Source organism: Manacus vitellinus, unplaced genomic scaffold (assembly GCF_001715985.3).
Source record: "Manacus vitellinus isolate BGI_N305 unplaced genomic scaffold, ASM171598v3 scaffold_22_pilon, whole genome shotgun sequence".
NCBI classification, from domain to species: Eukaryota; Metazoa; Chordata; class Aves; order Passeriformes; family Pipridae; genus Manacus; species Manacus vitellinus.
Window position 1 is genome coordinate 9,088,120 of NW_021939632.1, and position 15,689 is coordinate 9,103,808.

At 57.4% G+C, this 15,689-nt stretch overlaps 1 protein-coding gene across 1 annotated transcript; it reads left to right on the plus strand.

Moving 5' to 3' along the window:
* The first annotated feature begins 56 nt into the window (after positions 1-56).
* Positions 57-12,686, plus strand: WNT6 (Wnt family member 6). The gene is made up of 4 exons (XM_008922899.3): positions 57-136; positions 8,544-8,764; positions 11,651-11,952; positions 12,225-12,686. Exons 1-4 carry the CDS (start codon positions 60-62, stop codon positions 12,684-12,686), a joined length of 1,062 nt encoding a protein of 353 aa, XP_008921147.2. The 5' UTR covers positions 57-59.
* Positions 12,687-15,689: the final 3,003 nt, after the last annotated feature.

Consider the following 15,689-nt stretch of genomic DNA (forward strand, 5'->3'; position numbering starts at 1 on the left):
AGCCCGGCTCACCGCGGGTGGCGCGGAGCGGGTTCGACGCTTCCCTCAGCCCTGGCAGGATGCTGCCTTCTTCCCGGACCCAGCTGGGGCTCTTCTTCATCCTCCTCTGCCCCGCCAATATCATCGGGCTCTGGTGGTGAGTAGGACATCCCGGGGGGGGATGCAGAAGGGCACGCAGGGTCCCTCGATCTCTGGGGGTGGTCCTCCCACCCCAGCTTGGGGATAACAGAGTCCCCTACACCCAGGGCACAACTTGGGTAGGAACTGCTGCTTGCTGGCCAGGAGGATCCAGATCAAGGCACTCACATGCTGTCAGGGTTTGGGCACACAAGTGTGTTGGGAACAGCAGGCTGGAGCTGCCCCAGGGGTATGGGGCACACAGGTCCTGTGGGGAGAGCTGCAGTCTGCCTCCCTGCACTTCAAGCCTTCAGCCTAGGAGGGTTGTATGCCTGAGGGGTGGGGAAGGTGGGGTAGGGGCCTCCAGACCCCTCCAATAAGTCAACTTTAATTAAAAGCCCGAGGGTCCCTACCATGTCCCCCCTGAACAGTGGCCTGGACACAGCAGGGACAAAACCCCTATTTGTAATGGTGCCTTCATCAAAGGCAGAGACGGTGCCTTGCAGGATACCAGAGGGGGTGGGGGATTCATTACAGGCACAGAGCTGGGACCCAGCCTTGGAAAGCCCAGGTATCTGTCGAAACATGAACTATTTAAATCTATTAAGAATTTCACCCAGCCTGTCTTTATCCGGTTTTAAGTGCTTAGATTCCAGCTCCCCGGCGTGCCGTCCGGGCTATCATTCATTATCTGAGGCTATTCGTCTCCACATTGTCACACTCTTTTGACCCCTAAAATAAAGCTCTCCATAAGCCTTTCCCCTCTTGGTCCACTGCCTGCCCACCAGTGATTTATTCTACATCTCCATTCCCTTTGCTAGCCCTGGCTCCAGGGATGCAGGGCAAAAGCAGGGGCCTTGGTGAGTATAAATGGTGCTGTTATGGTCAGTTGTACACCAGCTAAGTTTGTCCCAGAGCAAAAACTTGGTTTATTGCCAGACAAAGGTTTAACATGGGTCTGAGAGGGGCTTGCCTTGGTTTTTTGCTAGAGGAGGGGAGAATGAGGCAGGGCAAGCCCTGGTCAGGGCAGGGTGTGTGTGGAAGATCTCCATGCTCCCTGCCACCCACCTCAGGGTAGATATGCAGGACTCATTCCCTCCTGCTGCCTGAGACCTGCTGTATTTCTCTCGCTAATTCTCAGACCCATACACAGCTGTCCCTTCAGCTCTCCATGCTTTCTCTGCCCCATCCTCATCAATACTCACCCAGTGAGCCCTCACCTTCAATCTCATGCCCTGTGCTCCAGCTTTGAGGACATCTACCCATGGCTGGAGCAGGTAAAGGTGAAGCAGAAGTTAATTTTGCCTTCAATTTAGGGGCAGGCAGACGGCACCGGCAAGGGCAGGGTGCTGGGGTACTGCTGCCCCCTGCCCTGGCAGCTCAGAGCCACATCTTACCGTGGAGCCTGGGTCCTGCTGATGCTGTGACCATGCTATACGTGCGCTGGCAGAACCGACTTGGGGAGATTAGCAGGATTTGGCAGAGGAGGGCAAGGGGTCAAACTTGTTTTTTCTTCTTTTAAAAAATAAGAAGGGAAGGAACCTTTAATTTAAGAATAATAAGAATAATGCCTGCAACATGGCTGAATGCACTGGGTAGTGGAATGGCTGCAGAGGGATCACCAGCTTGCACTCTACTTCACTCTGGAGCCAGCAAGCCCAGAGGAGGTGGAGGTGGTGTGTGGATGAGGCCACCAGCACCACCAAATGGACGTGCTGGGCTTCCCTGGACAGGGCACAGGAGCAGCTGGCTGATACATGAGCTGCTTTCCAGAGAGCTTGGGTTTTGGCCCCTGGCTGAGATCATCCCTTATTTCCACGGAGCTCTTCCCATGCTGGGGAGAGAAGTCCAGGTGCTGCCTGACCCCTTGAGCCAGCTCATGAGGCATCTTCCCATATGTCTGTTCCTGGTCCTGTCTCCCAGGTCTGGGTAGCACTGGTGTTTGTGAGGTTTGCTGTTGGAGGAGAGGGGTTCAAGTATACAGCCATATGTTGTGCCAGAGTTCCTGGAAGCCCCAAGGCTGGTGGCATTGATAGAGATGTTCCTTGCTGTCGCTGTCACTGATGCATAGGAACTTCACTGGCACACCTTTATGTGTGCATCACTGGGCACCTGTGAGTGCTTAGCCAAGGGAGCATGTTTCCCTGGCAAAGAAAGGAATGTCTTTACTGCCCCCTCTATCCCACCCCTTACTACATTAGCTGTGTGGTGGTGGGGATGCAGGGGTTGCCTGTTTGAGGCAATTTTTTCACCCACTGGTGGCAAACTAATTTTTGAGAGAGGCACAATAGGGTGTAGCTGGGTTGGGTCCCAGGAGACACAGTCCCCAGCCAGGCCTGGTGTCCTGGTTTTAGCTAAGGTAAAGTTAATTAAAAGCATGACACCTGGCCACTCATGAGTGGTAACTGCACCTGTTGGGATCCTGGCAGATGGCTGCATCTATGGAAAAAGGTTCAAGTGTGACGTACGAGCACTGACATCATGCTAGTGATGTTGTAGCCTGAGAAAGAGCATCCTTGTTGTGTTAGGATGCCCCCACAGTGCTCACTGAAGATACAGTCACACCACCTTAGACACACCCTGTGCCCCTGTGTCTAAGAAGAAGCAAAGGGGCACAGGCAGACACAGACCTTTCCATGGCAGAGGGAGCAGGCTATGGTCAGTGCCAATGGAAATTGTGCCACTCAGGTGCTGCTGGTACCTTGGTTAGTGCCAGGCTGCAGGGAATAGGCTCCCCTTGCTTCCACCAGCCCAGTAAATTCTCTTTCTTCCTCCTCCCCTCTTCTTTAGGTGTTTCTCACCCAGCTCCTTGTGCAACAGTGATTTCTCCCTGAGCAGGACAAGTAGGGACTGCCTGGGGCTCCTGTGCTGGCCCAGAGGGTGAAGGATACAGGGCTTGCAAATGTAGTGTCTGAGGAGCCCCGGGCAGGTTCAGGGCATGATTTCAGCCAAGCCGGTTTGTGGTTGGGCTGTGCTTGCAGGAACAGAGGCACTGTGGGGATAGGGGTGAGCAAAGCCAGGCTTCCTGAGTGCCCATTGGCTCTCCATAGGCATGGCTGAGAGCAGCTGGGAGATGGAAGAGAGAGCAAGGGAGAAAACCATCCCAGCTAAGATGTGCTCCATTCCAGCTGTGGGTCTGATGGGGCCTGGAGGGATGGACACCTGCCCATCTGTGCACAAGAGCACTGCACCTCCAGTTTTCCATGGGGCTTCTTCAGAGGCACTCATGGAGGACCCACCCCCTAGCACCTGTGGCTGTACCCTTGTTTGAGAGTCCCAGTCCTGCATCCCCTGTTCCACACAGCTCTGGATGGTTTCATGCACCAGTGGCCTCTCCTTCTCTTCCACTGCCCTGACCAGCACCCAGACTGCTGAGAGCCTGTAAGAGCAGGCTGCTGGGCTGTAGGGCCCTGCCTGCATGACTTTGGGTGAGCACTGTGAGTCACTCTCTGGACTTGCTGACCTACAGCTGCCACCCCACAGCGCCCAGCAGACGGGGCTGCCCAGCCATCCTGGGCATGCCCTCACCCCTGGAGCAACACCATACAGGAAGCAATGAATGTCCCAGTGTGGTGGCCCTGACCAGTGCCATTTCCCTGTGCCCCTATTAAAGCAGCTGCTGACCCTCTGGGTTTTTCAAGTGGAAAATGTTTCCCTTGCACTTTTTGAGATGGCTACTGGCTCCAGCATTAGGCTACTTGTGTTCTCTCCCAAAGCAACTGAGCTTTCACCCATACCATCCCTTGTCCTTGCTCCTGGTCACATCCACTCTCACTTGGTGACACCCAGGCTCTCCAACTCTGCCCTACACATACCCCAAACTGGAGGGCTTGTCTGGGCTTTGCATCAGAGGCTTGATCCCTTCAAATACCCCTCATGTAGGAGGATGCTGGGCAGAGCTGAGCACACCCCGATATTTGCTCAGAATTTGCAGGGTCCTGCTGCCACATGTGGCACCTGTATTTGGACATAAGCTAGCCCAGCCCTCATGCTACCCCAGCTCCAGCCTCTGCCAGAACCCAGAGGAAGAACACACTGACCACGGGTGGGTGGATCTCTTACTTTTTATCCCAGCCCTTCTAGGGTTTGGACACAGCTTTAGGACCCCCATCTCTGCAGGTACCTGCTCCCTCCATCCTCCCTGGTACCTGTACCACAAGTTTGGGCAGCTACCGTTCACAGGCACCTGGCCTCAACATGACCCTGCAACCAGCAGGTCCATGGGTTGATGCCATGCCATGCCAAGCCAAAGTCTCTTTTCTTTAGGCAGCTGCCCATCTGTTTGCATGACATTCTTGCCAAGGAGCTGTAAAGAGGAAGGTGGGGCACAGGGTCCCCCTGCTCTCCCCAACCTGCGGCATTTCCTGCTCCCTCAGTGCCCCCGTCCTGCTCAGCAGCCAAACCCTGGCTGTGCCCCCCCAGGGCAGTGACTTGTTGCTTACTCACCACACCCTCATGGGCCTCCTGCTCTGTTTTCCACACCCAGCTGCCCCGGTTAGTGGCAGCACCCACGCATCGCCCCGGGTGAGGGGTCGAGCGCCCGCTACACTTCAGCATGAGCTGAAGCACAAGCTGGACGGGGGAAAATTCTTCTGTGTGTCCCCCTCACCCTGTTTGTACACCTCGGAAAGAGACAGGTTCCCTTCGTGTTTGACTTCCTTGTAGGGCTGTCACTGAATGTGTCATCACTGTGTGGGACATGGGGTGACCCGTTCCCCCAAGGGGTGGAGATCAGTTCTCCATCCTGCAGTTCTTACCTCTCCAAGTGGATGCAGAAGCACCTGTGGGCTCAGAGCGATGAGCCGGGTACCCCAGCATTGTGCACTCCCTTCCTGACGGCACTCAGGGACTGGGATAGAGACCTGGATGTGAGGCAAGACATGCCCTTACTACCCCACAACAGCATCCCCTTGCCACATGGGAGCACACAGGCAGCAATACTCAGTGGATTTAGACCTAGCAGGTCCAACATGGAGCTGGCATGGCACAACCACTGCACTCCTTTGGGGTTTCAAGGCCATCAGGATCAAAGGAGGCATTTTTCACCCAAGATGTGGGTGCCACTTTTGAAGGCTGACCATCCTCTTTCTCACTGCATGATTCTGCCAGCCTCACTCCACTGGCTTCCTGCAAACCAGGACCTCACTGGCTCCCCTTGATCCTGTCTGCTGACAGGGGCTGGGAGAAGCCTTGCTCCACACCATCCCCATGCCCAAGGGGAAGATGATGACTTGAGCCAGGCTCCTTCATCTATGATTTTGTCTGGGAATGAGACTGGGGCATACTGGAGGCTCTGTGACTGTGAGCTGAGCTGGAAAAAGCTGGTGATTATGGCTCTTAGGAACACCCGGCTCTGTTGCACAGGGAGAGCATCTGGAGCAGAGGGGTTGCATCAGAAGCCCCAGTGACTCCTGTTTGGTGTGTGTCACTGGGACAGGGCTCAGGCTGCAGCTGTTGACAGCCTAAGGGGTGACAGCAGCAGTCTAGTGGTGGATTGCAGCTCCTTTTCTGTGCCTCACTCTCCTCTTTCACCAATGGGGGTTGTTTCACTTACACAGGGGTGCTGGGAATTGGGTCGGGAAGCAGGGCTCATCATCCCATCTTCTCTGGGGGCAAGATAGCAGCCACCCGGCAGCGGTTCTGGCAGCCAGCAGGGTACTTGGGGCAGACGGGACAGATGCTGCTGAGCCGCTGAGCCTGGCTGGGGGCTCTAGGGCAGGAGGTGGTAGGGGGGGCCGGGGTGCCTCAGGTAAGTTGTGGGGAGCCTGGCTGGCGACCCTGTTCCTTCACCAGGGCAGGGGGAGGAGTGCCCAGCGGCAGAGGTGGGGCACCTTAATTGTAGATGCGGGAGGCCTTGGAGCAGGACAAGCTCAGGCAGATCTGGGCCCTGTGCTGGAGCCCTTGCCAAAGTGGTAGCAGTTTGGCAGCATTTTTCTTGCCCTTGTCTCCCCCCATGCTCCCCCCCTCTCCGAACCCTCCAAAGCAAAACAGCTCTTGGGCTCCCAGCAGCCTTCCTGTGCCAGAAAGTGGAGCCCAGCGGAAATTAATATTGTGTTGGACTTAGGCAGCCCACCCCACGCCTCGTCAGCACGGTCAGCGAGCTCCCGCGTTCTCCAGCCAGCTTTGCTGCTGCCTGGACCATGGGTGGGGACCCCCGTGGTGCCGGGGAGCCGCCCCCCAGCCCTGCAGGGCTGAGCTCTTCTTCCCGGCTTGATCCAGCGGGCTGGGGTGAGCCGCAGTTCAGTATTTGATCTGATGGCCCTGGGGCACGAGCGCGTCGTTTTTATATGAGTACAAAGAGTCATCTCTTAATGAAAGTCCCATCCCAGCTCCCCTTCTTCCCCACCCCACTGGAGGAAGCAGCCAAACCTCTGCTGTCCTGTTGTAGATGTTGGGAGCCCACGGTCCCCAAGGACAGCAAATTTGGAGCCCAGCATTGAGGCTTGGATCCCTGTGTGGTCATCATAGGATTAGACTGGACAGATTTTCTGGTTACGTTCCATGTGGGCCTCAGTTTCCCCATCTATGGGGGAGCTGTGCCAGGCAAGCCACAGTTCTGAAATGCTTCCCCAGCTGCCCCATCCCTTTGGAGAGGTGCAGCAAAGGGAAGCTGAGCTGCCAGGAGCAAAGGGAAATGGGTTCTTCCCAGCAGGAGTGTGGGCTTGCCTCAGTCTCCCTGCTGGAGATCCCCTTTCCAGGCTGTGCATCTCTGTTTAGCTGTTTAACCCTTTAAACCTCCAGCCAAAGCATAAGGGCTCCTTTTCCAGGCTGTGCAAGAGAGCACGTCCTCCCTAAGCCCAGCTGGGGTCTGATGGGCACGAGATGCAGGCAGCTGGGGAGCCTGGCTTGGGGCAGGGAAATCCTGGCAGGACCTTGAGCTTCAGACCTTGGAGGGAGCTTGCACTGGGGACAGGATGGCAAGCAAAGTCCTGCAGCTTAGTATCCCAAACACAGACCCCCAGCTGGGTGAGAGTGAAAAGGAAACCCAGAACACAGTTATACAGAGATTCAGCTTGTGATTTTTGAGCCCCTGGGGCTTGGCCAGATTATAAAGCTCTGGGTTTGGAAGTTGCAGTGCAGGCAACGCTCCCCAGTGAGTGAGGCCGACGGCAGCACAGGTTGCCCATGCACTGCTCCCCAGGGGACTCCAGGGAATGTGGCTTCACTGTCCTCAGGCACCCCTAGGTGTTGAAGTATACTGAGTCCAACCCATAGGTTCTGTGGGCATCCACAGACAGGAAAATCATGTTGTTGAGCAGGGTGAGCTCTGAGCCCACAAGAGCGGTGCTGGAGGTGAGGGAGGGCTGAGTGGGGCCGTGTTTAGGGTGTGCTAAATTTGTGTGGCCCATGGCCACACTGCCTCCTTGCCATGGGATGGGAGGCACGGGTGTGAGGCCGCCAGTGTGGCACGCCTGCCCTCTAACCACTGCGGCTCCTGTGTTGCCCAAGGCACAGCTGGAGCATCTCCCGCCTCAGCATGTGGCAAAGTGCCGGCGGGCTGCAGAGTTCCACGAGCTGCGCTGTGGAGGGCACTCCGGGCGAAATGTGTGGGGAAAGCACTGAAGTTTCTGTAGCCAGCGGCACACTGGGGAGCACGGCATCATGCTCAGACTTTGCCTCCCAGCTCAGAGAGCCAGGCATCTCGCTCCAGCTGTGCTGGCAAGGAGGAGCCACCTCTGACATGGGCCCAGCCAAGACTTGCCCTCCCGCGTTGGTATTGGCAGAGCTCGCGATGCCACCTGCATCCCTCCCTCGCACTCCTGCACCCGCCTGCAGCTCCATTCCCTGGACCTAGTGCCTGGATTCAGGGAGGTGAGTGCAGGAACCTGGCCAGCAGCCAAGGTGCTTTATCACAGGCAAGGTCACACATCTTGTCTCCCACAGGGTAAAGCAGAGAGCCCCCCTGGAGAGGGGGAGATGCTCCAAGAGCACTTAATGGGCTCCTCACTGTGTCCACAGCTCTGGGAGATGCAGCTGCACCAGGCATCGGTCATACTGAGATGCCGAGGCTGAATTGGGTCAGCGCCAGACCCAAAGAGCAGGTGCTGAGTAGCACAGTATCTCTGCCATCTCCCATCAGGGACACTGCCATTACCCCCTGGGATGCCCCCAACAGTATGGAGTGGTATGTTCCAGCATCATCCCATAGCCAGTTCCATGGCTGGGTATCCTCCCCGTTCCCCTACTGGCTGGGTAGGGCAAGGTATCCCCTGGGTGATGGCACACAGGTGCCACCCATACCTTTTGTCCTGTCCTCCCTGCATATCTCTCTCTGTCCCTTTGTCACCTGAGCTCAGCACTGAACTGTCACTGCCCTGCGGCCCTGCTCTGTCCCTGGGAGCAGGTCTCGTCATGCCCCATCCACACCTTGATCCCTCCTGAGCTTGGGTGCTGGTTTTGCTCTGCTCGTCTGTCCCCTCCTGCAGGGCAGTGGGGAGCCCTCTGGTCATGGACCCCAACAGCATCTGCCGCAAGACGAAGCGGCTGGCAGGCAAGCAGGCGGAGCTGTGCCAGCTGGAGCCAGAGATTGTGCAGGAGGTGGCCAAGGGCACCAAGCTGGGCGTCCGGGAGTGCCAGTACCAATTCCGCTTCCGCCGCTGGAACTGCACCAGCCACAGCAAGTACTTCGGCAAGATCTTACAGCAGGGTAAGGCCAGTGCTTCCTCAGCCTCCCATTTTTCCGAAAAGCCTCCATCCGGTCACACACCCCCCCAGGACTCCTGGAGCAGTCTTGGCGTGCAAACCTGTGTGTGTATGTGTGTGTGTGTGTGTGCATGTAGGGGGTTGTTCAGCGTTCCCTGGTGCAGTCACAATGAGGTTTTACTGCTGGGACATGTCTTCCTGTGTTGTAATGAAGCAATTACCGATGCTCCCAGACAGCACGGGGCTTCATGAAGCCCAAGAATGCACCCTTGTCTGGCAGTGATTTACTGCTCCCCCAGGACCCCAGGGTGTGATGGGGGAAGGGGCCTAGGTGGAAGGCAGTGCGCAGCCTTTGGGAGCTGCCCCTCACCCTGTGGGTACCCTTCACTTCCCTCCTCCTGGTCTTGCAGGAAGCAGAGAAGAGGGGTGCTTGTCCCCTGTCCGTGCCTGTGGGTGGGCACCCTGATGTCACCCCAAGGAACAGGGCCAGGGGCAAGAAGGGATTTGCAGGTCCCAGCCAGACGGATACAGTGGTCCAAGCCTGGCCCCGCTACATCAAAGTCAGAGAAGGAGCAGAGCAAGAGGGCACCTGTCAGTGTGTAAGGGAGGGGAAAGCCCTGCCATGCTCCCCAGGAAGAGAGGCTGGGGGTGGATGGTGATTCAAGCAAGGGGGGACCACAAGTTTGAAGCACCTCAGGCTGGTAGGATCACTTAGTGGGAGGTGAATTTAGTCCTGCCCCTGTTCCCATGTTGGTCCCTGTGCCATAGTAGATGAAGACGTTGGAGCAAGCCCCAGTCTCCTTGGCCGTCACATCTCCTGTTCGTGCATGGTCAGGCCCAGGCAAAGTGGGTATGTCCTTGGGCCATGAAGAGGGGTCAGGGTGGCCTCCTTGGGGGCATTGGAAAGGGTGGGGTGCCCTGGGCACCCAGTGGCTGCAGGTGCCAATGGGGGTCTCTCTGAGGGAGACACTGGCCTGTGGAAGGGGGACAGGCTCATTTTGCAGGTGTGGGTTGCCCCCAACAGAGGAAGGTGTATTCAGTCAAGTGGCAGAGAGCCACAGCACATGGGGGACACTCTTGCCTCTGGGGTCACCTCTTTTCACCCCAACCTGGCAGCAAGGCAGGTGGGATCTGTGCCAGGCAGGGATCCAGACCGCAAGTAGGATGGTACCAGAATGCGACGGCCAGACTGAAAGATAATGATTGATGTGCTGCTGGTAACCCAGGAGCAGCTTAGGTTGGGGGAGACACAGGTACATCAGGCATGGGGATGCTGAGGGAGCCACCATGTTGGTTCAGCCTCATTGCTGGGGTGGTAGAGATAAGCAATATCCTGAAGACAGGGATAAGTTTGGGAGTCCCTGGCACTCTGAGGACATGGGGCACCCCAGGTAGAGGTGTGAAGGTCCTCAAGGCCACAAGATGGGCGTCAGAAGCCCTGCTCTGAGAGATGCCTGTAGGCACCAGCCTCCCTGTAATCCTATAGGGATGCATAAAGCATCCTAGCATTTTTGGGGTTCCCAGCTCCATCAGATGAGTACCTCCCATCCAGGATGAGTACCTTTTCTATCCAAGGATGCTGCAGTGGGCTCCTGTTTCCAGTTGTGGTCTCCCTAGCACAGACAAAGCTGTCCCCTCTTCCCTCCCTGCTGCCTGTGGCAGGCGCGGCATGCCAGGGCAGGCTGGCGTGGGGGCAGCCGCGTGTCTGGAGGAGCTGTCAGAGGAGTGGCATCCCTCTGGGCCCAGCTGGCAGAGTGGCATGGGGAACTCTGCCAGCTATGGGCTGCCTGCTGAGGGTTCTACCAGGCCCAGGCAGGAGCAGGTGGGTGGTCAGGTGGCTTGGGGGGGCAGGAGGGCTTGGGGAGGGGGTGGCATCCCTTGGGTGGCATTGTCAAAAAGGCACTGGTGTGCCCAGTTCCTGCTAACACCAGTGGGACTCGCTGCGTGGGTTTTTGGAGAAGCCACTCATGGAACTGGTGCCCTGGAATCCCTCTTCCCACAGCCTCCCCAAGTCAGAATGCTGGAGATGGGGGGACGGATCACCATCCAAAGCTTATCTTCCTCTCCCTCCCCAGGAACCCCCTGCGTGTCATCACCCTGGGCCAGTCTTGCCCTGGCTTTTGGGTGGGCAGGGATTCCGCAGGCACGGAGTAGGGGGAGCACAGGAGCCCCCTTAGCAGGGCGCCACACTCCCGCTGCCAGAATCCCCCGCTGGCTGCGGCTGCGAGCGGCAGGTCTGGGCAGGGGAAAGATGCTTGGAATTTGTGTCCCGGAGCAGAGAGAGACAGGAGCAAATACTAATAATAAATAATCCTGCAGGGTGGAGGCTGTGCTGGTGGAGAGAGGGGGGCAGGCGGTGCCCCATGGCAAAGCAGGTATGGGGGCAGAGCAGGCAGCATGGCATCATTGCTGCCACCCTGCAGGGGAGTGAGTGGCATCCTCCATATCCCTCTCAGTGCTTCTGTCCAGGTGCCAGTTTGCATCTGGGGATAGGATTTTTCCTGCTTGGAGGGATATTGCAGGGTAGTGTGAGGAAGCTGTGAGTACCACCTGGGACCGCCCCTGCTCTCCAAGCTTCCCTCTTTCCTACGGGGCAGCACCCATCCTTGCAAGGGGAGGTTGTCTCTCCACAGCTGGGGTGGAGGAACACTGGCATGGCCTGGCCATCCCCCACATTCTTCATATCTGCTTGCAAGAGGCAGTTCTTGCCCCAGGCATCCTGTACCTAGGTGGGTGCATCACCCGGGGAGCAACGTTGAGCACAGATGAAAAGGGCGAGAAGTGGGAGGTCTTAGACGCCAGGGGATGCTAGCCCGGGGGGGCGGTGCTTTGTTTGCAGAGCCTTTGCCGGAGCTGACCCCACATCCCGGCCCTGTGTGTTCTCCTGCAGATATCCGTGAAACAGCCTTCGTGTATGCCATCACGGCGGCCGGGGTGAGCCACGCCATCACACAGGCCTGCAGCATGGGAGAGCTGCTGCAGTGCGGCTGCGAGCTGACACGGAGCCGGACTCCTCCCTCCCCCACGGCGGGTCCGGGCACGGAGGGCACGGCCTGGGAGTGGGGGGGCTGTGGGGACGATGTGCAGTTCGGCTACGAGAAATCCCAGCAGTTTATGGATGCCAAGAACAAGAAAGGCAAAAATGACATCCGAGCTCTTATCGACCTGCACAACAACGAAGCCGGGCGCTTGGTAAGGCCCCTGTGCTCCTTGTCCTCTGCAGGTATCTGTGCCCTACCCAGCTCAGCCCTCCACCCTTAATTTCCCCAAGCCATGTACCTGCACCAGCTTCGGCTGAAATGCGGACCCAGTATTTTTCAGGAACTCTTTGCAGGTGCTTTGGAAACCCCCTGTGCCCCTCTCCACTCCCAGACCCCTCCCCCAGGGGGAGGCAGGATTTTGGCTGGGGATGCTGGGCAGGGAGGCAGGGGAGCAAGGGCTGAACATCACCGTCTCTTCCCCAGGCGGTGCGCAGCTACATGAGGACAGAGTGCAAATGCCACGGGCTGTCGGGCTCCTGCACCCTGCGGACCTGCTGGCGGAAGATGCCCCATTTCCGCGAGGTGGGGGACCGCCTGCTGGAGCGCTTCAATGGGGCTTTCAAGGTGATGGGAGGGAACGACGGGAAAACCCTCATCCCTGTGGGTGACAACATCAAGCCCCCTGACAAGCAGGACCTCATCTACTCTGCTGACTCGCCTGATTTCTGCTCAGCTAACCGTAAGACAGGCTCACTGGGCACCCGGGGCCGTGTCTGCAACAGCACAGCCATGGACACGAGTGGGTGTGACCTACTGTGCTGCGGGCGAGGGCACCGGGATGAGACAGTGGTGTTGGAAGAAAACTGCCTTTGCCGCTTCCACTGGTGCTGTGTGGTGCAGTGCCGCAAGTGCTCCGTCCGTCAGGAGCTCAGCCTCTGCGTGTGACAGCCTGGGGTCAGCCAAGGACAATTTGGGGGGCCACCTCCAGGCTCACGCAGCCCCCCTGGGACAGAGACACGTGGAGCCAGTGGCAGGGACAGCGTGGGTGAGCCCAGCTCTGTGCTCTGGGGAGTTCTGGCTTCCCCAGAGGACATCATGGGGCTGCCTGGCATCCCCATGGCCCCCGTGGTGGGGGCTGGGGGCACAGAGCTTCCACTAATAAAGCTATTTAAAACTGGTGTGCCACAGCACTTCCTGGGGACCACCGTACTGGAATGGGACTGGCCAGAGAGCTGTCCTGCCCTAGCTGCGAGTCCCAGTCAGCCGCACTCCCTCAAGCCTCTGGTTTGTGCTGGCGTTGCTGGGACCTGTGGCAAAGCCTGCCTCATTTTTATCCACTCCCTGATTTTCTCTGTGGTTGTCAAGCCCAGAGATGTGCATGGATGAGGGTGAGTTACTCTGCACCTTCCAGGCTGCATGAGGGCTCTGCTCCCATCACCCATGGTCGTTATCGCTTGGGGGTGCCAGTTTGTGCCCCACCACCGCCTGACCTGGATGTTTGCAGTGACCTGCACTCCATGGTCCCTCCACTCATGCCTCATGCCAGAAGTACGGCTTCCTGCCCTGACACTATGGTGATGGGCTCTGAATTTTTTGAAGGGTTCCTGTATTCTTTTCACTCCAACCACCGCCAATGCAGTCCCCACTGCAGGGCCTGGCACAGAGAAGCCCTGGACAAGGCTGACACCATTGGCTTGGTGGCATGCAAGGCATTCACTTGGCATGCCATGGGCCACGTGCAGCCTCACCTGGATGGCAGAGTGCCAAGCATGTATGTCTCAGTAACCTGATCAGCCCGTGCCCCTCATGGACAAACACAGGGTGAGGAGCAGCCTGCCTGGCTGCCCAGCGAGGCAGGCTACCAAGCCTCTGCTCTGGGGGCTCCAGGGATCTCCAAGGGGGTCCCTCCCATGCTTCAAGGAACCCATGGGAACTGGTTTCTCCAGTGTTACCCAGAGTAGGGGTTTAGGTAACTGCAGAGGGGAATGTGTGTGTGCAGTGCCTGCTCAGCTGGTAATGCCCCACTGGGCAGACAAGTCCCAGAGGGATGTCAGGAGGGTCAGAGCCTGGGCAAGGAGGTCAACGCTCCTGTGCCTGCCCTCCATGCTGCAGCATGTGCTGGGCATGGGGGCTTTGCCTGTTGACCCCTCCACAAGAGGGCCCCAAGCTGACGTGGGCAATGCCCTAGGTGCTGGGTACTGCCAGATGGGGTAAGAGCTGAGTTTGAAGTGCTGGGCACACTGGTGGGCAAGGGGGGCCGCACCCCTTGCCCACCAGTGAGTCCCTCCTCGCCCACACTAGGCAGCCAGTGGGGAAGGGCAGGGAAAGCAGGGTGCTGGTGAACCATTAACTTGGCCCAGCAAGCGCTGGGGAGGGAGTCTCCAAATCTGTCAGTTGCAGCTTTGCAGCTGGAAATTCCCTCCTGACTTGCCCACAGTGGTGCTGGAAGAGGGGAGGCACAGAGGGCTCCTGGGAACTCCCAGCCATGCGCCTGCCCATGGAAACACCTGGGTGGGTGTGAGCAGCACCGAGTGGGTGCAAGTGAAGGTACCTGTGCATGCAAGCAGCTTGGAGTGTGTGCATGCACAAGTAACAGGTTTATGCTTGTTCATGACCATATGTGTGAGTGTGAGCTTGTGTATAACCTATCACTGTGTCTGTGAGCCCCTCATGGGTGTGTAAACAAGTTGGCCCACGTATCTTCCTGCAGCTCTATGAATATACAGCAAATTGTCAAGTGTGTGTGTCAGTGACACCGTCCCTGCATATACCTATGTATGTTTGTTTGCACACATCTTATTGTGTTTCCTCAGGGGTGTCTTGGACAGAGGGGACATGAGTGGGTGCAGAATGATCCTCCAGGAAGGGAGTTGCAGAGATGCAGGATCTGTGTTCTGGGAGATGCGGGAGCCATTTCATGGGCTCAGCAGGTCCCTTTGAATTGGAAACTCTTGAGCACACCTCAAGCCCTGCACTGCCTGTTGTGAGAGCTCAGTTCAGGAAGTTCTGTATAACTTTGGGTCATCCATGGTCTCCTCTGGAGCCAACACAGGCTGAGACAAGCTATAGAGGGATTCTGAAACCCTCTCAGAAATGTTCAAAGTCCTAGCTCTGACATTCAGCAAGTTCCTTCTCTGGATTCTGTCTCAGTTTCTCCACAATAGGCTGCTTTCATGCTCTGGGCTGCGTGGACATGGGTCTTGGAGGTCTGGCCATGGATAAACCCCAGGGAAGACATTTAGTACTTTTGAGAAAAGGATCTCGCCTATGTCCTCTCTGCCATTGCCCCAAATCACAGCTCCTAAAGGATGGAGATCACATAAGCCAAAAATGCAGAGGGGGAAGCAGATAGAAAATGGAGAGAAGTGCATGATCAGTGATTGTGGGGTGACTCCTCTGCACTTCCAGGAGTCACCTCTGCACTGTGTCTGTGAGCCCCTCATGAGTGTGCAAGTCAGTTGGACCCTGTGTCTTGTTTCCTGCCCAGCTGGGGAAAGGGCTAGCTCTTGTGGGAGTTGACAGGTTCTTACCACAGCTTCCTGCTACTCCCGAGCTGGCAAAGCCAAATCCATTCCCTTGGTAGGCAGAGAGGCTCTGGCACAGGCGAGTGACGGCAGTAGCCAGTCAGAATCTGGACCTGGCCCAGTGGTCTGTAGAGGGCTGAACAGCCAGCAGAGCCCCCTAGCAATCTCACATCTCTCCAGATGTCCATAGCTCCCCAAGAGCTCTCTATTCACTAGGACTCCACCCCAGATTCCTAAGAGACCCCAGCAGTCCCTAAGGGGCCCTCACCCCCTCATGTTACTTCCCAGGTGCCAGGAAGTGGCTTAGGAGTCCCCTAGATTCACAGACGTCCCGCAGCTATCCAGACCCTTAGGAGGCCTCTGAACCCCTTCAAGACCCAGCAGTTCCCAGCCCGGGGGGCGCAGCATCCCCGCTGTCGCCGTG